This window comes from Hemiscyllium ocellatum, chromosome 12 (assembly GCF_020745735.1).
Source record: "Hemiscyllium ocellatum isolate sHemOce1 chromosome 12, sHemOce1.pat.X.cur, whole genome shotgun sequence".
NCBI lineage: Eukaryota > Metazoa > Chordata > Chondrichthyes > Orectolobiformes > Hemiscylliidae > Hemiscyllium > Hemiscyllium ocellatum.
Window position 1 is genome coordinate 93,994,436 of NC_083412.1, and position 26,290 is coordinate 94,020,725.

General features: G+C 45.6%; 1 protein-coding gene across 1 annotated transcript in view; it reads right to left on the reverse strand.

Moving 5' to 3' along the window:
• Window positions 1–19,203, reverse strand: part of zgc:153372 (uncharacterized protein LOC767695 homolog) — a 42,853-nt gene extending 23,650 nt beyond the window's left edge. Inside the window, exons 1-2 of the mRNA XM_060833233.1 lie at window positions 18,947–19,203; window positions 8,593–8,723 (exon numbers count right to left, since the gene is read on the reverse strand). Of these exons, the coding sequence (XP_060689216.1) occupies window positions 8,593–8,723; window positions 18,947–18,985 (170 nt within the window). The 5' untranslated portion in view covers window positions 18,986–19,203. The remainder of the gene's footprint in view (window positions 1–8,592; window positions 8,724–18,946) is intronic.
• Between the last annotated feature and the right edge of the window lie 7,087 nt (window positions 19,204–26,290).

Consider the following 26,290-nt stretch of genomic DNA (forward strand, 5'->3'; position numbering starts at 1 on the left):
TGGCCTACTCCTGCTCCGATTTCTTGTGTTCTTATGTAAAGTCAGACTGGGAAAGATAGGCCAGAGGGAGAAGGGGAGAGATAAAGGCAATGAGAGAAAAAAAACATCCAAACACACCCACCCTACCAGACCATAGGGCTGCTCTCTCATCGAACAGAATGTGTGGGACACAGAGAGAGAGAGAGAGAGAGAAGACAGACGCCTGGTGGTTATTTAACCTGAGGGCTACGATACTTCATGGCGAGGGAAGAGGTTGAGTAGGAGACTCCTTCTTGAAAATAATCTCAGCCAGTACAGGAATTAAACTGTTGTCAGCACTCTATATCACAAACTGACCACCCAGACAACTGAGCTAACCAACCCCTGAGAGAGGTAGTGACAAAGAAAAAAGGGATAGTCAGGTAGAGAGTTAAAACAGGAAGCAATACCCAAGAGACAAGGATGAATGAGAGAGATGACAAGTGGAGTGTGAAATAGAGACCAACATTATGAAAGATAGGATGAGAGAAAGTGAGACAGAGTCACAGGTAAAAATTCAAAATGGCAGATAAAAAAAATAAAAGATAGCAATAGAGAGCGATTAAGAACTTCTTCACCCAAAGGGTTGGGAATCTGGAATTCCCAGGGTTGGGAATCTGGAATTCCCAGCCCTGTGAAGTGGTTGAGGCTTACTCGTTGAATGTTTTAAAGATGACAATAGATAGATTTTGGAGCAGTAAAAAATTAAGGGTTATGGTGAGATAGTGGTTAGAACAAAGAACAAAGAAAATTTACAAGGTAAAAACAATGACTGCAGATGCTGGAAACCAGATTCTGGATCAGTGGTGCTGGAAAAACACAGCAGTTCAGGCAACATCCAAAGTGCAGCGAAATCGACGTTTTGGGCAATAGCCCTTCATCAGGAATAAAGGCAGTGAGCTGGAACCATGGAGAGAAAGCAGCATAGAGTACAATGGGTGAGTGGGGGAGGGCATGAAGGTGATAGGTCAGGGAGGAGAGGGTGGGGTGGATAGGTGGAAAAGGAGACAGGCAGGTAGGGCAAGTCCGGACAAGTCATGGGGACAGTGCTGAGCTGGAAGTTTGGAACTAGGGTGAGGTGGGGGAAGGGGAAATGAGGAAACCGTTGAAGTCCACATTGATGCCCTGAGGTTGAAGTGTTCCCTCCTGGTGGTGAGGGAACGGCAGTGAAGGAGGCCCAGGACCTCCATGTCCTCAGCAGAATGGGAGGGGAGTTGAAATGTTGGGCCACAGGGCGGTGTGGTTGATTGGTGCGGGTGTCCCGGAGATGTTCCCTAAAGCGCTCTGCTAGGAGGCGCCCAGTCTCCCCAGTGTAGAGGAGACCGCATTGGGAGCAACGGAGACAATAAATGATATTAGTGGATGTGCAGGTAAAACTTTGGTGGATGTGGAAGGCTCCTTTAGGGCCTTAGATAGAGGTGAGGGAGGAGGTATGGGCATAGGTTTTGCCGTTCTTGTGGTGGCAGGGGAAGTCGCCAGGATGGGAGGGTGGGTTGTAGGGGGGCGTGGACCTGACCAGGTAGTCACGGAGGGAACGGTCTTTGCGGAAGGCGGAAAGGTGTAAGGAGGGAAATATATCCCTGGTGGTGGGGTCCGTTTGGAGGTGGCAGAAATGTTGACGGATGATTTGGTTTATGCGAAGGTTGATAGGGTGGAAGGTGAGCACCAGGGGGGTTCTGTCCTTGTTATGGTTGGAGGGGTGGGGTCTGAGGGTGGAGGTGTGGGATGTGGATGAGATGCATTGGAGGGCATCTTTAACCACGTGGGAAGAGAAATTGCGGTGTCTAAAGAAGGAGGCCGTCTGGTGTGTTCTGTGGTGGAACTGGCCCTCCTGGGAGCAAATACGGGGGAGATGGAGGAATTGGGAATACGGGATGGCATTTTTGCAAGAGATAGGGTGGGAAGAGGTGTAATCCAGGTAGCTGTGGGAGTCGGTGGGTTTGTAAAAAATGTCGTATCAAGTCGGTCATCATTAGTGGAGGTGGAGAGGTCCAGGAAGGGGAGGGAGGTGTCAGAGATGGTCCAGGTAAATTTAAGGTCAGGGTGGAATGTGTTGGTGAAGTTGATGAACTGCTCAACCTCCTCGTGGGAGCATGAGTTGGCGCCAATGGAATCATCAATGTAGCGGAGGAAGAGGTGGGGAGTGGTGCCGGTGTAATTACAGAAGATCAACCGTTCTACGTAGCCAACAAAGAGAAAGGCATAGCTGGGGCCCATACGTGTGCCCATGGCTACCCCTTTGGTCTGGAGGAAGTGGGAGGATTCAAAGGAGAAATTGTTAAGGGTGAGGACCAGTTCGGCCAAACGAATGAGAGTGTCGGTGGAAGGGTACTGTTGGGGACGTCGGGAGAAGAAACGGAGGGCTTGGAGGCCCTGGTCATGGCAGATGGAGGTGTAGAGGGATTGGATATCCATGGTGAAGATGAGGCACTGGGGGCCGGGGAAACGGAAGTCTTGGAGAAGGTGGAGGGTGTGGGTGGTGTCTCGAACATATGTGGGGAGTTCCTGGTCTAGGGGGGATAGGGCTGTGTTGAGGTAGGTAGAGATGAGTTCAGTGGGGCAGGAGCACGCTGAGACAATGGGTCGGCCAGGGTGGACATGCTTGTGGATCTTGGGAAGGAGGTAGAACCGGGCAGTGTGGGGTTCCCGGACTATGAGGTTAGAAGCTGTGGGTGGGAGATCTCCTGAGGTGATGAGGTTTTGTATGATCTGGGAGATGATGGTTTGGTGATGGGGGGTGGGGTCATGGTCGAGAGGGCAGTAGGAAGAAGTGTCCTCGAGTTGGCGTTTGGCTTCAGCGGTGTAGAGGTCAGTGCGCCAGATGAACACTGCACTCCCTTTATCTGCTGGCTTGATGGGGAGGTCGGGATTGGAGCAGAGGGATTGGAGGGCTGCACATTGTGAGGGTGAGGGGTTGGAGTGGGGGAGGGGGGTAGACAGGTTGAGACGGTTAATGTCCCGGCGGCAGTTGGAAGTGAAGAGGTCGAGGGCGGGTAATAGGCCAGCGTGGGGTGTCCAGGTGGATGCAGTGTACTGGAGCTGGGCGAAGGGGTCCTCAGAAGGTGGGCGGGAGGCCTGATCATGAAAGTAAGCTCGGAGGCGGAGGTGGCAGAAGTGTTTGCTGAGGACTGATCACTCGTCCTGAGTGCGGGGGAGGTCTGGAGAGATGGTGAAAATTCGGCAGGGCTGGGAGCTGGGATTTGGTGTGGGTGTGGAGCTGGGAGTGGGGGCAGAGCCTGTAAATGGAGTTGGTGTGGTGGTGGGGGGAATGGGGATGGAGTCATGAGCAGGGGTGGTGTTCTCCTTGGGGTTCTGGGGGGCGGGGATGGTGATAGTGGGATCTGTGGGGGCGTGTCAGCAGAATGCAGGTGAGTGGCGTTGGTGGGGGTTGAAGTGGTGGCAAACACAGCAGTGGGGAGGGGGCGGAAGTCACTGAACATGTGGCATCAGTGATAATGTGACGGGCGGATGTGATGTAACGTGTGGTGCATGAGGAATTGTGAGGGGTGGAGGTATTTCTGGTTTGGGACAGGGTGTTTGTTGTGTTGGTATTGGACAGGGTGTTTGGTATTTCTGGTCTGGGACAAGATGTTTGGTGTGTTGGTATTGGACAGGGTGTTTGGTATTTCTGGTCTGGGACAGTGTGTTTGCTGTGTCTGGGGACTGGGACAGCGTGCATGGTGTGTCTGGGGTCTGGGACAGTGCATTTGCTGTGTCTGGCATCTGGGACAGTGCGTTTGGTGTGTCTGAGGTCTGGGACAGTGTGTCTAGTGAGTCTGGGGTCTGGGACAGTGTGTTTGGTGTGTCTGGAGTCTGCGACAGGGTGTTTGGTGTGTCTGGGGTCTGGGACATGGTGTTTGGTGTGTCTGGGGTCTGGGACAAGGTGTTTGGTGTGCCTGGGGTCTCGGACAGTATGTTGGGTGTGTCTGGGGTCTGGGACTGGGTGTTTGGTGTGTCTGGAGTCTGGGACAGTGTGTTGGGTGTGTCTGGGGTCTGGGACAGGGTGTTTGGTGTGTCTGGAGTCTGGGACAGTGTGTTGGGTGTGTCTGGGGTCTGGGACAGGGTGTTTGGTGTGTCTGGAGTTTGGGACAGTGTGTTGGGTGTGTCTGGGGTCTGGGACAGTGTGTTTGGTGTATCTGGGGTCTGCGACAGTGTGTTTGCTGTGTCTGGGGTCTGGGACAGTGTGTTTGGTGTGTCTGGGGTCTGGGACAGTGTGTTTGGTGTATCTGGGGTCTGCGACAGTGTGTTTGCTGTGTCTGGGGTCTGGGACATTGTGTTTGGTGAATCTGGGGTCTGGGACAGTGTGTTTGGTGTATCTGGGGTCTGCGACAGTTTGTTTGCTGTGTCTGGAGTCTGGGACATTGTGTTTGGTGTGTCTGGGGTCTGGGACAGTGTGTTTGCTGTGTATAGGGTCTGGGACATTGTGTTTGGTGTGCCTGGGGTCTGGGACAAGGTATTTGGTGTGTCTGGAGTCTGGGACAGGGTGTTTGGGGGATCTGGTCTATGACAGTGTGCTTGCTGTGTCTGGGGTCTGGGACAGTGTGTTTGGTGTGTCTGGGGTCTGGGACAGTGTGTTTGGTGTGTCTGGGGTCTGGTGTCTGGGACAGACACACCAAACACACAGTCCCAGACCAGGAGCAGGAAAATCGGCGTTTCAGACAAAAGCCCTTCATCAGGAACGAGGCAGCAAAGGACCCCTTCTGTATTACATCCTAATAAGAATTCATGCTCTCAACAAACAGTATTTCTCCTCCATCTGAAACATCAAAAACTGTAAGTACAACAAACTTTTAGATCCTCACCTCTATAACTAGGACTCCTCAAAAAGGCCTCATTCCTGATGAAGGGCTTTTGCCCGAAACATTGATTTTACTGCTCCTCGGATGCTGATCTCATGCAGCTTTGGTCCAGATATGGATAAAAGAGCTGAACCCAAGAGTGGAAGTAAGAATGATAAACCTTGACATCATTGTAGAATTTGACTGTGTGCACCATCAAAGAGCCCTAGCAAAACTGGAGTCAATGGGAATTGGGGACAAACTCTCTGTTGGTTGGAGTCATACCGAGCAGATAGGAAAATGGTTGTATTTGTTGGAAATCAGTAATCTCAGTCCCAGGATATCTCTGCAGGAGTTCCCTGGCGTAGATATTTTCTAATCAACCTGCTCAGAGATCTTATTACATACAGTTGCAGCAAGTGAGACGTGAACATGAGTCTCACAGGGAGGGATTCTGTCACGAAATCACTACAGCCTCAAAATCAGAAGTGAGATCTTCACTGATGATAGCACAATAATTCAGCACTATAAAAAACTCTTCCAATACTGAAGCAGTCTGTATCCAAAAGCAACAAAGACCTGGACAACATTCAGGATTGGGCTGTTGAATAGCAAGTAACATTCATCACAAAAGTCCCAAGCGAAGACTATATCCAACAATAGAGAATCCAACCATCAAGACATTTAATGTCATTCCAATTGCTGAATTCTCATTATCAACACCATGGGGCTTACCACTGACCAGAATATGAAGTACACCAACCAAAAATAATATGAGGCTACAAGAGATGGTTAGAGACTGGGAATTCTGTGGTGATTAAATCATCTCGTGACTCCTGAAACTGCGTTAACTATCTACAAAGCCTACCTTTGTGGTGGAGTGGAATTGGATACAGTCCATGCACCTGGATGCATACAGTTCCAACACAACACAAGATGGCCGACACTGTCCAGGTCAAAGCAACCTGCCTGAAGGGTACCCCATTGACCATGTTCACTCGATGTATCACATAGAGAGAGTGGCAGCAGCATGTGGGAGCTCGAGATTCAAAATGTAAAACCTCACCAAAGCTCCTTACAATGCACCTAGGACAAAGGCAACAGGTACACGGGACCACCAAGCCACTCACCATCCTGACTTGGAAGTATATTGTCATTCCTTCATAGTCATTGGATCAACATACTGGAACTCCCTGCCTAAAGGCATTGTAGGACTACCTATAGTAAATGGACAGTAGCAATTCAAGGATGAATAAGAATAGGTGATAAATACTGACCCAAATAGCGATGCCCAAATCCCCAGACTGAATTATTAAAAAATCCCTTTGCCAACAGCCCTGTGGAATAACAGCACCAGGCAGGAGCAGTGGCCACTGCTGGAATTGCAGTCAGTCCACCACACTGAGGTAATTCTAGTTATTGGGGGAGTCTCAGAAAGATGAAGAAGAAAGATAGTGCGGGGTCAGTTCCGGAGGGACTTCGGAGAAGGCTCAGTGGGTTAGGGAGAAATAAACTGGGTGGAGGTTATTTTAAAATTAATTCATGAGATAAGAGTATCACTGGTTAGGCAAGCGTTTATTACCCATCCCTAATTGCCCAGAGGACAGTTAAGAGTCAACCACATTGCTGTGGGTCTGGAGTCACAAGTAGACAACAGTTTCCTTCCTTAAAGGGCATTTGTGAACTAGATGGGGTTTTTTTTGACAGTCAGCAATTGATTTAAGAGTCATCATCAGACTCCCATTTCCAGATTTTTATTGGATTCAAATTCCACCATTTGGCATGGTGGAATTTGAACCTGGGTCACCAGAACATTACCCGGGACTCTAGATTAACAACCTAGCGATAATATCACAAGACCATTGCCTCTTTTATGCTCTTGTTAGTCCCCAGGATGTTTGCAAAATGGGATTTATATGTCTGCCTGTCACCAGCACTGCAGCTAAACCTATTGCCTTTCCCTCCTTTTGGTTAAAGAGCAAGAGGCATTGGCATGAGGTCCTTAAGTGGTCATTCATTTACCACTTTTGGGATTCAATGGGACTGAAGGGCCTCATGGGCACAACTCTCGAAATGACGAGGGCAACTTGTGGGCAGGTGGCTGGAAGTCCACCCACATGGATGACCTTCAAGACTCTTAATCTTCAAACCTTCCAGTGGGCAAGTGTCAAATCTACCCCAAAGAGTGAAAAGTTAAGTGTTGAAATATTTAAGACAATGAAAGTGTTCTTTCGGCTAGATTGAGAGAAACTCTTTCCTTTGGGGGAGGGAGTTGTGTAAATAGAGTGATGCTATGGAAACAATAAACAAAAGGAAGAGTGAAAGTTTGGATCAGTCTCCACCACAAAGTGTTATGAAGTTGGAGGTGTGTACTGTACCCTTAAGAGAAAATGAATGCTGTTTTGCATTGAGAGCTTTCAAGCACTTGTCACGTGACTAGCTAGCAGTGTCAGAGTGGACTGGAAACATGAAAATATGTAACATTTAGCTGACAAATGGATACCTGAGTTAGTTCCTGTTTTCACAACAATTGAAATTTAACCTATAAATTTAAATTATGCCCCAGAATACTAAAACCAAATCGAGTTTGAATTTATTCTTTTGTCAACATTGAACCAATGAGATGATCCAATGTTGGGGTTATAAAAAAGGCAGGCAGTTTGAAAGTCAGACAGCATAACTGCCATAGAGAAAGAGAGAGAGAAAGAGCAAGAGACCCAAAAGATTGAAACAGTCTCTGTCAAAGGTACCTTTTTCATATGAAACATCTTCACAGTAAATAGAAAGAAGATGACCCAGGGAGATCTTCAGTCCAAGGAAGACAGACACCAAAGACAACAGCAGCTGTGGGGTTTTGAAATTAATTTGATGTCATTTGTTTTTATTCATTGGATGAGGGCATCACTGGCCAGGCCAGCATTTATTGCTCAGAGGACAGTTACAAGTCAACCACATTGTTGTGGGTCTGGAGTCACATATCAGCCAGACCAGGATGGCAGTTTGCTCCCTGAAGTACATAATGAACTAGATGAGTTTTTCCACCAATTGACAATGGATTCACAGTCATCATTAGACTTTTTACTTCCAGAGTTTACTCGCTCCAATTACACCATTTGCCATAGTGGGATTCAAACCTGGGTCCCCCGAGCATTACCCGGGTCTCTGGATTAACAGTCTAGTGATAATGTCACTGGCCATTGCCTCCCTTATGCTCTTGTTAATCCCCACGATGTTTCCAAAATGGGATTCCTATGCTTGTCTGACACCATTATTGCAGCTAAACCTGCTGGCCAATTTTAATAAGTGTTTTATTGGAACAGCATATTCTTATAGAGTTGGAGGCAGGTAATAGGCAGTTAAGAGAAAGGGGGGCTTAGAGTTATGAATAATTGTTGTTTAATGTTCTCTTTTAGAGTGAGAGAATAAATTGATATTATTTTCTTTAAATAGTGGAGTTTGGGAGTTCTCTGTCACTCATATTTTAACAGATTATGAGGCGAGGTGAACTTTTCTGGGTGTTTGGTTTAATTAACAGAGGGGCTCACCACTGTATCATAACAAAAGCTATCAAGGGTGGGTCATCATAAATTTCAAAACTGAATGTAGTAAATTTTCTTTGGCAAAGGATTAGGGAAACAAGGCTGTGGAGAGTGTAAAGGTACAGATCAACCATGATCACCTTGATGGGCTGAATGGCCATCCCCTTCTCCTCAAGGTGAATCAGATTCACAAATTCCTATCAGCACATCGAATGGCCTTCCACTGGGTACAAGGCAGCTCTCTGCAAAATCCGTACCTTTGAGTAACCTCTGGGTGGATGAGTCTCATGGCGTGAGTAGCTGATTTACTGAGGGAGACATATGTTTTAGAGCAGGCAACATCAGTTTTCAAATCTTCTGAGCTTTTCAGTCGTTTCCCATAGTAACTCTGAAGCCAAGAAGAAAAAGGATTAAAAACCGAAGGAGCTGCGGATGCTGTAGATCAGAAACAAAAACAGAAAGGGCTGGAAAAGCTCAGCAGGTCCAACAGCATCTGTGAAGAGAAATCAGAGTTAATATTTCTGGTCCAGTCCAAGAAAAGAGAATTAATCACATTTTTGAATTTTAATTCTTAATCATCCTGTGTGATTGAGACGAAAGCTCCCCTGACACTGTTTCCCAGGACAGGGACAGCAAGGAGTTAATGCAGTGTAAAACTTCCTCTATACTGTCCCCATCAAATACTCCCTAGGATAGTGACAACGTGGAGTTAACTAGATGTAACGTGAAACTTTCTGTACACAGTCCTCAACAAATACTCCCCAGGACAGGGACAGCATGGACTTAACTCAATATTGTGTAAGACTTTCTGTACACTATCCCTGTCAAGTACTCCCCAGGACAGGGACACTGTAGAACTAGTTAGATGTGGTGTACAACTATCTGTACACTGTTCCCATCAAACACACTCACCAAGATAGGGACAGCATGGAGTTAATGCAGTGTATAATTCCTCTACACTGTCCTCATCAAACACTCCCAAGACAGGGACAGCACAGGGTTCAATACAATCGTAGTGGCTGGAGCAATTAAGGGTGTTAAGGCAGAGGTGAATAGGTTCTTGACGAACATGGGAGGAAAAGGATATTGGACAGTGGTCAGGATAATGGATTTGAAGGCATAATCAAATCAGAATGATCCTACCGAGTAGCAGAACAGGCTCAAGGGGCTAAATGACTTACTCCTGTCCCTAAATGATATGTGGAAAAGACCCCAAAGCAATATTTCACTATTACAAATGCACATCCTCCAATCAATGTCACAAAAACAGGTTACCTGATCATTGATACATTGCTGTTAGTGTGAGCTGGTTGGCTGCGAAATTTTCTTTCTAAGGCACTGTTTTGTTGTCATAATGTACTGATGCACTACTGCTCCTTACCAGTATTCAGTTCTGCCTGATTAAATCTTCATTTATCAACAGCTTGGTGAGCATTAATATTTCCAGTTTTGTGTCATTTTTGTCAATATTAATGTTTTGGTTTTATTGTTCAGTTTCAGTCTTCTATCTGGACGTAATCTTGTGTTGTAATCTTATTCTATTTATAATCTTTGGAAGGAACTTAATCCGAGTTTGTCCCAAATTTTGCTTGTGATGTGAAAGTAATTCGGCCAAACGATCTGTTGCAATTTTTTAAAATTCTTACCTTTCCAGACATTAAGGATTTTTTTTTGGATGCTGAAATTCACTTTTCACATCAAGCAATAAAAAAGAAATGAAGAAACAGCAAACTGGCATCTGGAGAATGATTGAGTTTTCATAAAATAAACCTCCACTAAATCATTTGTGTCTCCAATTAAATTATTGAAATACCAGCGCTGCTCACCAGCAACAAAAACAGAAAACAGGGGAAGCTAGGAAAAGAGAGAGGGGATTATATTAAAATGGACTTTGAGGGGGAAGAGTGCACCTTTTACTCTGTGGTACCTATCTCTCTCTGAAGTATTGAGGATTTGGAGATGCCGGTGTTGGACTGGGGTGTACAAAGTTAAAAATCACACAACATCAGGTTATAGTCCAACAGGTTTAGTTGGAAGCACTAGCTTTTGGAGCACTGCTCCTTCACCTGGTGATTAACCTGATGAAGGAGCAGAGCTCTGAAAGGTAGTGTTTCCAATTAAACCTGTTGGACTATAACCTGGTGTTGTGTGATTTTTAACTGAAGTATTGAGAGTTGGTAGACATCATATGCTTTCTCTCCAAGGACACCCAGGCATGAACACAGCTGTGGAAGTGGAGCAGGCATGGGAAACAATGACCCCTCTGTTTGGGGTGTTAATGATTACGTTAGCCAGGCCAAGGAGCCGGTCTATGTGGAGGAGGTGCCATTTTAAATACATTTTTAATTTGATTTTTCTAATTAAATTAGCAATTGACAAGCACTGCCCAACAGGGGCAGAGCAGCAAAGGAACAGATGCTGAGGGAAAGAGAACAGGCTTTAAATTAGATTAGAGTTACCGGGGGACAATGTTGTATTCCACCCCAAACGGTGCAAATTTTTCTGTAAAGGTGTGGTGAGTATTGGCAGACACAGCGTGCTCTCTTTCAAGGGACACCCGGGTGCTAACATAGCTGTGCCAGCAGGGCAGTCAGTTGTGAACTATGACCCCTTGCATGACCCAATACATGAATGTGTTAGCGACAACTTTGGCCAAGCCAGCCCTGAAGCAACCCCACAGGAGTATGAATGAGATCTTCTTTTATATCCAGGAATGTTTTTTTCTCATTGCTGAACAGTTTTAACCATCACCAGCTCTTGCATGTTGCAGAAAACATATGCAATATTAACATTCATAGAGTCATAGAGTCATAGATATGTACAGCACGGAAACAGACCCTTCAGTTCAACTTGTCCATGTCATATTCCCATTTTAAATGTTGCAATTGTACCAGCCTCCACCACTTCCTCTGGCAACTCATTCCATACATGTACCACCCTCTGTGTGGAAAAAGTCTCTTTTATATCTTTCCCCTCTCACCCTAAACCTATGCCCGCTAGTTCTGGACAACCCCCAACCCAGGGAAAAGACTTTGACTCTTTACCCCTATCCATGCCCCTCATGATTTTATAAACCTCTATAAACCTCAGCCTCTGACACTCCAGGGAAAACAGCCCCAGCCAATTCAACCTCTCCCTATAGCTCACACCCTCCATCTCTTGCAACATCCTTGTAGATATTTTCTGAACCCTTTCACGTTTCACAATATCTTTCCAATAGGAAGGAGACCAGGCCTGATGAAGGGCTTATGCCCGAAACGTCGAATTTCCTATTCCTTGGATGCTGCCTGGCCTACTGTGCTTTAACCAGCAACACATTTTCAACTGTGATCTCCAGCATCTGCAGACCTCATTTTTTTACCAGGAGACCAGAACTGGCATGCAACATTCCAACAGTGGCCTAAACCAATGTCCTGCACAGCCACAACATGACCTTTCAACACCTGTACTCAATACTCTGACCAATAAAGGAAAACATACCAAATGCCTTCTTCATTATCCTATCTACCTGCGACTCCACTTTCAAGGAGCTATGAACCTGCATTCCAAGGTCTCTTTGTTTAGCAACACTCTCTAGGACCTTACCATTAAGTGTATAAATCCTGCGAAGATTTGCTTACCCAAAGTGCAGCACCCCGCATTTATTTGAATTAAACTCTACCTGCCACTTCTCAGCCCACTGGCCCATCTGGTCAAGATCCTGTTGTAATCTGAGGTAACCTTCTTCGCTATCCACTACGCCTCCAATTTTGGTGTCATCTTCAAACTTATTAACTGTACATCTTATGCTCACATCCAAGTCATTTATATAAATGATGAAAAGTGAACCCAGCACTGATCCATTTGGCACTCCACTGGTCACAGGCCTCCAGTCTGAAAAACAACCCTCCACTACCACCCTCTGTCTTCCACGTTTGACTCAGTTCTGTATCCAAATGGCTAGTTCTCCCTGTATTCCGAGAGATCTAACCTTGCTGATCAGTCTTCCATGGGGAATCTTGTCGAAAGCCTTACAGAAGCCCATATCGATCACATCTATCATTCTATCCTTATCAATCCTCTTTGTTACTTCTTCAAAAAACTCAATCAAGTTTATGAGACATGATTTCCCACGCACAAAGCCATGTTGACTATCCCTAATCAGTCCTTGTCTTTCTAAATACATGTATATCCAGTCTCCCAGGATTCCCTCCAACAACTTGTCCACCACTGATGTCAGTCTCACTGGTCTATAGTTCCCTGACTTGTCCTTACCACCCTTCTTAAACTGTGGCACCATGTTAGCCAACCTCCAGTCTTCCGGCAGCTCATCTGTGACTGTTGATGATACAAATATTCCAGTTAGAAGCCCAGCAATCACTTCTCTAGCTTCCCACAGAGTTCTAGGGTACACCTGATCAGGTCCTGGGGATTTATCTACTTTTATGCGTTTCAAGACAGGCAGTGCTTCATTCTCTGTAATATGGACATTTTTCAAGATGTCACCATCTATTTCCCTACATTCTATACCTTCCATGGCATTTCAAGGGGGGTGGAAAACAAAAGCAGAAATGTACTGCTGAGGCTGTATAAGGCTCAAGTCAGACCACATTTCGAATATTGTAAACAATGTTGGGCCCTGTTTCCCTGGAAGGAAGCAATGGTCTTGTAGAGGGTAAGATGAATGATTCCAGCAATGAAGGTCTTGTTGTATGAGGAGCAGTTGAGGACTCTGGGACTTTACTCTATAGAATTTAGAAGGATAAGTGGACATCAGTTGAAAATGTGCAGTATACTGAGAGGCCTGGATAGAAAGGATATGGAGAAGATGTTTCCACTGGTAGGAGAGACTAGGATCTGATTGCACAGCCTCAGAGTGAAGCGCTAGCCCTTTAAAACTGAAGGATTTCTTCAGCCAGAGGCTGGGGAATCTGTGGAACTGGTTGCCACTGAGACCTGGGGAGGCCAAGTCATTGAGTGTATTGAGGATAGAGATAGATAGGTTCTAGATTGTTAAAGGATTCAATGGTTACAGGAAGAAGGCAGGAGAATGGGGTTGAAAACTCTATCAGCCACAGTGGAATAACACAGCAGACTTCAATGGGCCCTATGGCCTTATCTGCCCCTCTAAATTATGGTCTTACGTTAATTTTTAAAAAAAATATTTTCTCCCCATCACCAAACCACTCATATCTCTAATTAAGTGATCATTAACAAGAGCCGCTCGATAGTATGATGATGCTGCCCCTTTAAAAAGGTCATGCTTTCCTTGTTTGTTTTTCAAAAAGGGGTCATAAAAGCAGAGGGTCCGATATGCCTGGAAATATCAACCTGAAAAGGTTTTAAAGTATTTTTTTAAAAACAGTTGTACAATGAAAGGGGAGTGGCTGGTTCTCGTTGAAGTTGTAGATCGAAGAAAGCTGCTGGGGGAGAAGGTTCACTGATTCAACTGAAGGTTTTCTGGCTGACTCTCTTGCTCTCTGACATCTCTCTCTGTGAGGACTTGTGTTTGAACTTACAATTTTGCCAAGGAGTGTATTATAAGACCTTACAGGAAATTGGAACAGCTCTTTGTTGAGTCGCATTTTCGTGTCGGTTGGATTTTGAAATAGTTATGTTATTCTAAATGCGGTTTTCTTTTGTTTGTGTGGAAGTAAATTCTGTTTTGGTTAAAACCGAGTGGTTTGACCAGCTGTAGTGCTCCTAGAATATTCACCTCATATCTGCTTAAAACAACAGGAAAAAGTGGGTTCTGGGCTTCCTTCTTGAATTGTTTTAAGGGGGGTGTTCCCTGGTCCATAACGATAAGGGCAAGGCAACAACAATGAAAATGAGGAAGGGTAGCAAGAAGGGGAGTATGATTGAAGTGTTAATAATCTCATTCAACTCCCGATGCCATGGGGTAGTTGACCAGTGTTGGTTGAATCTGGGAGATGGCAGTGTTATCAAACACTGAATGGAGCTTCGAAACCCACACCTCATGTTGGAGCAACAGGCTGCTGGTTATCCCTTCATTACAACCAGGTCTGACATTGGAGATAAAGGTTGGGAGAAAGGTTTAGTCGACAGTTGATGATGAACTTGTGAGAGACTGTTTGAAGTTATAAAGAGAGAAGGAGGGAGCAGCTGCATGAGAGTTCCTAAGTGCAAAGGTCACTCACAGACATATAATTTCAGGGCAGAACCTCCTGAACTTTCACCTGCCTTTCCTCATGAAGAATCTATTTACCTCTATCTTAAACATATTCAAAGACTCTGTTTTCACTGTCTTTACAAGAAGAGATTTCCAAAGAGAATCATAGAGCGATACAGCACAGAGAAAGACCTTTTGGCCCTTTATCTCTCCACTGGTCCAAAAGCAAGGACCTGAATATTCTAATCCCATTGTTCAGCACTTGGCCCATACCCTTACATGCCTTGGCACTGCAAGTGCACATTTTCAATGTGATGAGGGTTTCTGCTTCTCAAACCCTCCCAATCAGTGAGTTCCAGATTCCCACCACCTTCTGGGTAACAAAGCCTTTCCTCATATCCCCTCTAAATCTATGGCCCCAGACATTAGTCCCTCCACTATGGGAAAACGTTTCTATGCCCCTCATAATTTTATCCATCTCAATCATATTTCCCCTCAGTCTCCTCTGTTCTCAGCTAAATAACCCCAGCATGTCTAACCTCTTCAGGTTTATGACCCTACCTGAGAAAATAAATTGTCCTCATCTCTGCCGTGAATGCACTCATTATTTTTAAGCAATGTCTCCTTGTTTTAGATTCTAGGAACATCCTTTCCAAAGCCCGCCAGTCAAAATACTTTGCAATCTTATATATTTCAATCAAGTCACCTATTGTTCAATTAAACTCAAATGGATACAAAACTGTCCTGTTCAACAATTTCTCATAAGACAATCTGCCCATTCCAGACTCAATGGACATTGACCTTTGGCCTTTCTTAACTAAATATCACTGCCAGAATAGTCAGGTCTGAGTGCTTTCTTATATTTGCCCACGTAGTAGATACCATGAAGACTGAATTGACTGTTGAGACAGATGTCGTGAAGTTTAGTGACAACAGATCTCAGATTCACAAAAAGCCTCAGTTCTCTTCTCATTGACTAATTGGAAGAAAGATGCAGTCATTGCAACGACAATGATAATAATGAACGAAACAGGACGGTGGATGCTGGAGATCTGAAACAAAATCAGAAATTCCTGGCAAAGCTCAGCAGGTCTGGCAGCAACTGTGGAGAGAAAGCAGAGTGAACATTTCGAGTCCAGTGACTCTTCATCAGGAATGATAGCAACTCATCAAATGTGGTAATGATGCTGAAGACAAGGTTGGCGGAGATTGGGGGAGGTAGGGGTGAGGGTGGAGAGGTGAATGGATAGATGGAGTTGGAGCCCAGAGAGAGAGAGAGAGAGAGGTATATAAAAGGGTCAGGTAAACAGGGAGATTACGGACAGCAGGCCAGGATTATAAGAAAAATGAATGAGTGATAATAAGAGTTAAGAGTAGGAGGGAATAGGTGAGCTGCACTGAAAGCAGCCCATATGTGGCACAGTGGCTCAGTGGTTAGCACTGCTGCTTCACAGCGCCAAGGACCTGTCTGTGTGGAGTTTGCACATTCTCCCCGCACCTGTGCGGGTTTCCTGTAGGTGCTCCAGTTTCATCCCACAGTCCAAAGATGTGCAGGATAGGGTGGATTGACCATGTTAAATTGCCCATAGTGTTCAGGGATGTGAACGTTAGGTGCATTAGTCAGAGGTAAATGTAGAGTAACAGGGGAAGGGTGGGTTACTCTTCGGAGGGTCGGTGTGGACTTGTTGGGTCAAATGGCCTGTTGCCACACAGTAGGGATTCTATATGATATGATAATGGGCCTAGGAGCAGGTAAGAATGGGTCACTGTGCTTAAAGCAGCCCATGCCATAGCAGGACTGGGTTTAGGGTAGAGAACAAGGATGGAATCTGAGTCAAACATTATTGAACTTCATGTTGACTCCAAGAGGCTGCAGGGTCACCAAGCTGCTGTTGATCATTGAGCTTTGCTGGAGCCCTGCAGCAAGCCTGAGACAGAGATGTTGACCAGGAAACAGGGTGCGGTGTTAAAGAGGCAGGAAACTAGAAGGTCAGGATCACTCAGTCTACGCTGCATTTGCCCAGTGTTGAGGAGACCACATTGTGAGCAGTGAATATGACAGACTCGATTGTGAGAAGTGCAGGTAAAGTTCTGCTTCCTCTGGAAGGTGGGTCTGTGCCGTGGATACTGAGGAGGGAGGAGATAAATGGGCAGGGTGTTACACATGTTGTGATTGCAGGGGAAGGTGCTGTGGAGCTGTGGAGGGGAGTGTTGAGAGTGAAGGAGGGAGTGGACTAGAGTGCTCTGAAGGGAACGGTCTTTCCTGAATGCTGACAAGGGATGGGAAGGGAATGTGTGTCTGGAGGTGGCATCCCACTTGAGGTGGTGGTAATGGGCACAATGGATGCTGTTGGGATGGTAGGGGAGAATGGGGGGGACCTGATGACTGCTGTGGGAGGGAAGAGAAGAGGTGAGGGTCGGAGTGCAGGAGATGGGTGAGATCCAGTTGATGGCCCTGTCAGCAACAGTATCGGGGAATCTTCAGTTGAGGAAGAAGGTGAACATTTTGGAGCTCCCTCGTCAGAGTAGGCATCTTCAAAACAGATGCAATGGAGACAGGGGAACTGGGAGAATGGGATTGAGTCTTTACAGGGAGCAGAGTGTGAGCATGCATAGTCCAGGTAACTGAGTTGATGGTTTTATAGTGGACATTAGTGGTCAGTCGATCCCCAGAAATGGAAACTGATGTCAAAGAAGGGAAGGGGCAAGTCAGAGATGGTAAAGGTGAGAACAGGGTGGAAATTGGAAGTAAAATTAATAAACTTTTCTGATTCCAACTTTTCTGAGCAAAACAAGTAGCACCAATGATGTCACTGATATACCAGAGAAAGAGTTGCGGGTGAAGGCCAGAATAGGACTGGACCAGGGAATGTTCCACATATCCCACAACGGGACAGACATAACTAGGCCCCTTATGTGTACCCACAGTCAACTTTTTGATGAACAAAGTGAGAGAAGTTCACAAAGCAAAATAAGAATGGAATGGTGGTGGAGTGGATACTTTTATACAGGAACATGGCATGCTTTGATGGTTTCTCACAGTCTGAAATGTAGTCTGCCTGTCCAGGCTAGGATTAAATTTTTAAAAAATTCATTCATCAGATGAGGGTGTCACTGGCTAGGCCAGCATTTATTGCCCATAGGGCAGTTAAGGGTCACCACATCACTGTGGGTCTGGAGTCACATGTAGGCCAGACCAGGTAAGGATAACATTTTCCTTCCCTAAAGAACATCCATGAACTAGATGCGTTTCTCTTCAGCAATGGATTCATGGTCAATATTAGATTCTTAATTTCAGATTTTTGATTGAATTCAAATTTCACCATCTGTCGTGGTGGGATTCAAAGCTATGTCCCTAAAAGATTGCCTGAGTCTCTGGATTAGCAGTTCAGTGATAATGCCACCACATCATTGCCTCCCCAAAATTACAACAGAATAATGTGATAATGCAACAGAATCCCACTGACCAAGATGAAGGGCTCATGCTTGAAATGTCGATTCCCCTGCTCCTCGGATGCTGCCTGACCTGCTGTGCTTTTCCACCACCACACTCTGACCCAGAATCACAGCTGCCTATAAATGAAAGAACAAACCTAATCTGACTTTACCTTACAACCCAGCAGCTCAGACAATCTCAAACCCTCCACTCCTGTGGCCTGGCCTGTGAAAAGTCATGAAACTTGCCATGTTAGTTCTTGTATTTTGCTGTGATTGTCATTTTGTTGTGTCCAGTATTAGGGATAATCACTTTGCAAGAGGACTTGGCTGTCAGTCAGCATTACCTCACAGTGAGCATAGTAACTTATACCTAGCCACAGGACTAGGTTTTACATGAAGCTTCTCGACACAATCCTCTCTCAGTGGTTCTGGGAGTTTTGTGATATTACATACCTAGTGCCTTGGATTATTGTATCTACAATAATAAATTAACCTTTACATTACAGCATCACTCATGTGTCAAGCATTTTATTAACTTACTGTTCTTAATTGTGTGTGTGCGTGTGTGTGAGTCTGTGTTTGTGTGTGTGCGTGCATGTCTGTGTGTTGTGTGTGTACGTGTGTATGTGTCTGCATGTGTGCATGTGTATGTGCATGTGTGTGTGAGCATGTGCCTATATGTGTTGCGCGTGTATGTGTATGTCTATATGTGTGAATGTGTGTGTGTATGTAGGTGCGTATGTGTGTTTGCGTGTGTGTTTTTGTGTATGTAGGCCTGCCTATGACACAGGGGAGTGCTAGGACCCAGGGAAAGAAAAGAAGCAGGGGCGCTTAGCAACTTCCTTGAACGATGTTCAAATACCTCTTTAATGTCCCCCACTATTTCTCTAACAAGTTCGGTATTGAAATAACATTCTTCCTAAAGTGGCTTCATCTCCTGATCATGAACACTGAAGTCTGCATAATGTTAATACAGCTGCCACTCACTCATGTTTCCAGCTAGTGCGCTTTGCGCTTACTAATGAAAATAAACAGCTTGAGCAATGCCCCAATCCGCTTACCTTAAGCTGATCCTGAATGGAGGTGCCCTTTTGGCTCATGTCTGTGCAGGTCAGAGCTTGAGGCCTAGAGATGAGTAATAAATCCTCTCCTTTGAGAGACCCTGATTGCAAGGTTCAATGCGGGAGATTTACAGCAGTCTCTGCTCTGGTGATACACACCGTCTGGGGCAAAGGGCACTGAGCTGGGTGGTACTGAAACCTGAGCAGTGTACGACGTATGCTTTTCAACAGTAATCAGAAGCAACAATAAACGATAGCCTTCCCAGCAGTCAGTTCATGCGCAAATATTCCTGACGACCTTCCGGTTGCTGGGCAGGTTTACAAGAAAAGAAAACAAACTTTAGCACAGCGTATTCAAATCACAAGTGTGTTGGACAAAAAGCACTGAATGGCTTGCCTGGAATTTGGTCACTGTCAGGAAACAGTCAGATTCCTGTATTTGAAGCATTGCTGTGATTACAGAGTTTGAAAATCTTGCGAACATAGTGATATGATGACGGCGTTAGTGTAAAGAACATTTTACTAAGTGTTCAGTGATTGCAACTAAAAGCTGTCCTTGCAACAGCGAACTGAAGGACTTTATACTTCAGTGAGGGGGTTAACTACATCTTTGGAATGCTATGTTTTTATTCTGGAAGTGCTCATAATTAATTGATTTGAATGAAGGGGCTAAGTATCGAAGTTGCAACATTAACGCAAAAAAAAATTAAAATGCAATAATATTGGTGTAGTGATTGGAACGAGGTCATAGAATATGAGTTCCGTGATTGGGGCTGTTAGCCTGGTTCAATCAGGGAGCCCTGGTTGACAGATATAAACAGGAGTGTCAAAGGTTCTACTCACTTGGAGAGCTGGCTCTGATGAGGCAGTACTAAGGACTGTTCATGTGTTAATACAGAGTAACTTGGTGACGAGATCCCAGCCTCTGTGGAATTATTTGAGTGGCAACGAGAGCAAAAAAAGGTCCTGAAAAAATTTGCTCGGAATAATTATCTTTGAGAGGGGGTAAGCATTTGTGGCATCATGCTGTTACTTCAGAAACTTGACTCATTTGATCCTGCCGTCAAAATCTGTGCCCAGTAGGTGGAACGAATGCATTATTTTCTCCAGGAAAATAACACTGGGGCAGATTAAAAAACAATGAGCAATTCCCCTGGTATCTTGTGGACTCACAGCTTCTTCAGTTAATAGGAGCCTAACTTTCCCCGAGGTACCAGAAACTAAAAGATTTCAACAGTTGACGGACATAGTTAAGGAATATTATGACTCCAAGACTCCTCTAATTCTGAGATGTTATCATTTTTACTCAGCAATTCGAGAACCAGGGGAATCTGTGTCAGGATTTCTGACTAGGTTAAGACATGTGGCTTTGGTTTCACCCTTAATGAGATTCTTAGAGATAGTTTGGTCGGTGGGCTTAATGATGGAACCATGCAAAATCATATATAGCTGAAGCCCAACTGGATTTGAAACAACTGGCTTAATCATTCGAAAATGGGGCAAGTGGAGCATATGAGTCACAAGGTGTCCCGGTGGAAGTGGACTGAGCTTGGGCAACGCTATTTGAATGAAGGTAATTGCATAGCCTCACCCGGACATATCCTGACCAGAGCCAGTTTAGATCAACTCACGGCAAAACCCCAAAACAATGCCAAACCTCAGACAAATGGTTAACATTTTCTTCAGGATCCAGACTGGCAAGCTAATGTAGTTGCTGCCAGTATGTAGACTCAAGCAGAGGAGTCCCACTAGACCTGAGTAGAGTAAGAGAAAGGATTGGACACTCTGGAGGCAGGAAACATGTTTCCGCTGATGGGTGAGTCCCGAACCAGAGGACACAGCTTAAAAATAGGGGATAGGCCATTTAGGATTTAGATGAGGAGAAATTTCTTCACCCAGAGAGTGGCGGGTCTGTGGAATGCTCTGCCCCAGAGGGCAGTGGAGGCCCAGTCTCTGGATTTGTTTCGGAAAGAGTTGGATAGAGCTCTCAAGGATAGTGGAATCAAGGGTTATAGAGATAATGCAGGAACAGGACACTGATTGAGGATGATCAGCCATGATCATAATGAATGGTGGTGCAGGCTTGAAGGGCAGAATGGCCTACTCCTGCACCTATTGTCTATTATCTATTGTCTATTGAGAACTCACAGCAGTATCTAGCAGGGTGCATACCTTGGACAGCTCACCTACATCTGCTTTAATACAGTTGAATTGCTTAGCAACATCCAAATCAGAACCAATCAGAATAAATGTCTGGATAAGTGGTCACCTGGTTCTAATGGAGGTTGACACTAGAGTGGCTGTATCAGTGATAGCAGGACTTGTCTTTAGCAAAATTCACTCTGGAATCCAACGTTTGTGTAAGACATCGGCTAAATTGAGAACCTACACCAGGGAATCGTTACAGATTAAGTTACAACTTCAGTTACCCTCTCTTACAAGAAGCAGCTGGTTCCATTACCTCCAATTGTAGCAAACGATTTGGGCCCAAGCTTGATGGGGCAAAATTGGTTGAGAAAGATTCACTTGGATTGGCTCAACAATTTTCCATTCGGAAATGGCTGCCTGAGTGAAGTCCTAATTAAATGCTGAAAGATTTTCAGGAAGGTCCAGGGGCTATCAAAGGAGAGAAGGTTTTCTGGCAAGTCAACCAGAAAGCAATCCCTTGAGTCTGTAAGGCCTGCTCAATGCCGTTTGTCTTATGGGCAAAAGTAAAGGCCGAAATCAGAAGACTGGGAAGCGAAGGGGTCATCTAACGAGACCAGTTTGCGGAATGAGCCACACTGGTCATACCAACAGTGAAGTCTAACATGTTGGTTCACCTTTGTAGGGGTTTTAAACAAACAGTAAATTGTGTGTCATGGTTCGATAAATACCCAATCCCTTTCATGGAGGATTTATATGCAAATCCTGTGGGGTTGTGGATTGGGGGGTGGGCGGGGAGGGGGGGGGAGTGGTTGGGGGGGGTGTGGTTGGTGGCTGTCCTTCATGAAGCTGGATATGAGTCATGCGTCAAGATTAGAGTGGTGCTGGAAAAGCTCTTCATTCCTGATGAAAGACTTTTGCCCAAAATGTCGACTCTCCTGCTCCTCAGATGCTGCCTGACCTGCTGTGCTTTTCCAGCACCAGTCTAATCTTGATTTTAATCTTCAGCATCTGCAGTATGCACTTTCGCCTATGAGTCATGTGTACCTGCAACTGATGTCAGATGAGGATTCTCAGAAGGATGCTGCAATTAATACCCATTAAGGTTTGTACCAACATACAAGGCTGCCATCTGGGGTATTGTCAGCCTCATAGTCTCTCACTTTTCTGAGCAGCCACTGTAGTTAAACAACAGGACCTGTTCAGTTTCTGGGCAATGGTTTCAGTCAGGATGCTGGTTGTGGCATCAGACTAGTAATGACATTGAATGTCAAGCAGGAGTTACAGAGAAAACCCCCCTCCACCATCCCACTCTATACCATCCTAAAACACGTCATGGTGAGTTCAAAGATGGCATATGGAAGATAGTACAATGAAGGGTATGTAGGTTAGTCTGATGTTAAAGTAGGGTAGAAGGCTAGCACAATATCATGGGCCGAAGGGCCTGCACTGTGCTGTACTGTTCTATGTTGTATGTTCTGTGTTCTAACTCTGGAATACTGTGTACAGTTCTGGTTTCTCTGCTATTGGAAGGCTCTTATTAAACTGGAGAAGGTTCAGAAGACATTTACAAAAATGTTGCCCACAACTGGAGGGTTTGAGTTATTAGCAGAGACTGGAGAGGCTGGAGTTATTTTCCCTGGAGCATTGGAGGCTGAAAGGTGCCCCTATAGAAGGTTAAGAAATCATTAGGGGCATGGATAAGGTGAATAGCAAAGTTCTTTTCCCTAGAGTGGAGTTTTCCATCAAAACTCCAGAGCATGACTTTAAGGCAAGAAGAGAAAGATTTAAGAGGGACCTGAGGGCAACGTTTTCACACAAAGAATCGTTCGTATGTAGAATGACCTGCTTGAGGAAATGCTCAATTCAGGTACAGTTACAACTTTTAAAAGACATTTGGATAGATACAGGCTAGTTTGGGACTAGTTTAACTTGGAAAAGTTGGTCGGCATGGACCAGTTAGATGGAAGAGTGTGTTTCTGTACAGTATGCCTTTATTGCACTATGACTGTATGAAATCAACTTGGTTCCACTGTCCCTGCCTGCTCCTGCCCTTCTCCCATCTTCCTTACCCCATGATGTCACCTCCCAAATCCATTCCCACAATTCTGTGTGACTGCTTCCAACCTGGTGTCCACCACTACCACTGCACTGAAATAATTTGGTCAAAATATGTTTTCATGGATTGTGGGATTTCTGGTGAGGTCAGCCCATCCCTAATTGCCCTGAGACCAAATGGTTAGATCATTTCAGAGGGCAGTTAAGAGCCGACCGCAGTGCTGTGGGTCATAGACTAGACCAGGATAGGACGGCAGATTTCATTCCCAAATGATCAAGGTGTGCTTTACCAAAAATGGACAATGGCTTTGTGATCACTGTTAAAATATTTGTTAAGCATCTAGATGTATAATTTGATTTTAAATTTCACTAGCTGTCTTGTAGGATTTGAAGACATCTGTCCAGAAGGATTTGCCTGCAGCCACTGGACTGTTAGCCCATTGACATTGCCCTATCACACCTGTCCCAATCATCACACCAATGGTAAAGACTCTTCCCTCATCCTTCACAACCTCTCTGCAGCCTTTGACACAGACAATCACATGAGAATTTCACAACTTTAGTGCCATGGTGTCATGTGATGAGGGTTAAATCCTGAGTTAAACTGCGTATTCATGCCATCAGTAAGAATGCCTATTTCCATCCTCACTACACTACCCAACTCCACCATTGTCTCAGCTCATCTCCAACTGAAACCCTCTTCATTTAACTTTTGGGATAGGTCTTGGGATAGGATCTAAGCAGAAGGCTTGATATGCCTAAGTAACTTGGCGTGTAGCTCAATCACATCTTGGTAAATGCCTATCCTAAGAATGTATATTGTTCATATGTGAGAGTTGATATTGGGTAAGACATTCCCAGGTAATCATCTCAGAATGGGGAAGGAGCTGTGGTCTCTGTCCAAGTTAACATGGTAAGAAACTTGAAGGAATCAGAGAGTGGGCAGGGTTAAATGGTTCCTGGAGTTAGACTGAGTGAAGCTGGTTTTGAAAGTTCTACTCATGTAGTAAAGGGCCTTTTGTCATTGCTTTAAGGCAATTGTTACCAAGTTACCAGTGACACAGCCTCTGTACTGAGAGATATTTATCATGGTATAATAATAGGTTTTTGGGCTGTGTATTTACACAGCAAATAGAGGCAAGCATTGAGAAATGTGAAACCATTCTCCTCCTACTTGAGCACTTAATTTCTCTCAGCCCATTTAAATTGATGCACAGGTCTTCAGTTTTTAAAAATACGATTTGTAGCTTTTTTCATTCTTGGCTACATTCCAAAATATCTACTGGAAAAACTGTTAAGATTGCCTTGTCCTTAACTGAGGTTCAGAGAAGCAAGTGCTGGGTATTGATTGGCTGAGCACAAATAAATGGGAAGCAGAGAGGTCTTGTTGCAGACTGGTTGTGTCCCTTTCTCTGAGGCATGAGTTCAAGTCCTACCTACTCCAGGGCTATGTTACAACATCCCTGAATATGATTTAGAGGTGCCAGTGTTGGACTGGGGTGTACAAAGTTAAAAATCACACAACGCCAGGTTATAGTCCAACAGGTTTATTCAGAAGCACTAGCTTCCTAGCACTGGCTGATGCTTCCAAATAAACCTGTTGGACTATAACCTGGTTCTGTGTGATTTTTAACTCTGTCATCCCTGAATACGCTGATGAGAAACAGGAAGCGGCTTGGTCTGGGACATGATTGAATTAGAATTAGAATTTTCTTTCTTTATTGTCACTTTTTTTTAAGTGTTTCTGGTTTGTAGTTTCTCTACTGACCTTCTTGAGGGAACTTGATCATGGAGACAGTGGTGGAGACTGTAGTGGCTTTGGGCTTTGGCGATCGGCCATGAGGTGGCTGGTGTGCCTGGGCAGAACTCTGGCAGACAGTGTCAACACGGCCTCTTTGAGGTCCGGAGTGGTGCCACAGCGGGACTCTGTGGCAAGATGACTGGTGAGACGCATGGCCGTCAGCAGCAGACAAATGGTGTGGACTGAAGATGATGCTCCAGTACGGACTGGAGGTGAGGCTTCTGTATGGGCTGGAAGCAAGCTCCCTTTATGGACTAGAGCAAATGCCCATGTATGGACTACAGTTAAGGCCCACGAAGTATGGACGAGAGGTGAGTGCTCTGTATTGACTGGAGGTGAGGCCCCTGCATGGACCGGGAGGTGAGGGCCCTGTATGGAATGGAGGTGAAGCCCCTGAATGGGCTGGAGCGAAGGTCCCTGTATGAACTGGGAGGTGAGGCTCCTGTATGGACTGGAGGTGAAGCCCCTGAATGGGCAGGAGTGAAGGTCCCTGTATGAACTGGGAGGTGAGGCTCCTGTATGGGCTGGAGATGAGGCCCCTGTATGGGCTGGAGTTGAGGCCCCTGTATGGGCTGGAGGTGAGGCCCCTGTATGGACTGGGAGGAGAGGCCCCTGCATGGGCTGGGAGGAGAGGCCCCTGTATGGGCTGGAGGTGAGGCCCTTGTATGGACCGGGAGCTGAGGCCCCTGTATGGGCTGGGAGGTGAGGCTCCTGTAGAGACTGGGAGGTAAGGCCCTAGTATGGACTGGGAGGTGAGGCCCCTGTATGGATTGGGAGGTGAGGCTCCTTTATGGACTGGGAGGTGAGGCCCCTGTATGGACCAGGAGCTGAGGCCCCTGTATGGACTGGGAGGAGAGGCCCCTGCATGGGCTGGGAGGAGAGGCCCCTGTATGGGCTGGAGGTGAGGCCCTTGTATGGACCGGGAGCTGAGGCCCCTGTATGGACTTGGAGGCGAGGCCCCTGTATGGACTGGGAGGCAAGGCCCCTGTATGGACTGGGAGGCGAGGCCCCTGTACGGACTGGGAGGTGAGGCCCCTGTATGGACTGGGAGGTGAGGCCCCTGTAATGACTGGAGGTGAGGCCCCAGTATGGACTGGAAGGTGAGGCCCCTGTATGGGCTGGAAGGTGAGGCCCCTGTAATGACTGCAGGTGAGGCCCCTGTATGGGCTGCAGGTGAGGCCCCTGTATGGGCTGGACACGAGGGTCCTACGCTGTGAGTTGAGGCCCGCTTTGGACTGGAGTTGTGCAGACTGAAGTGGAAGGATTGTCTATTGTGTACTTTTTATTTCTTTATTTTTCCATTTTATTCCTCTACTGGACATTTTTTTCCCTAATTTTTC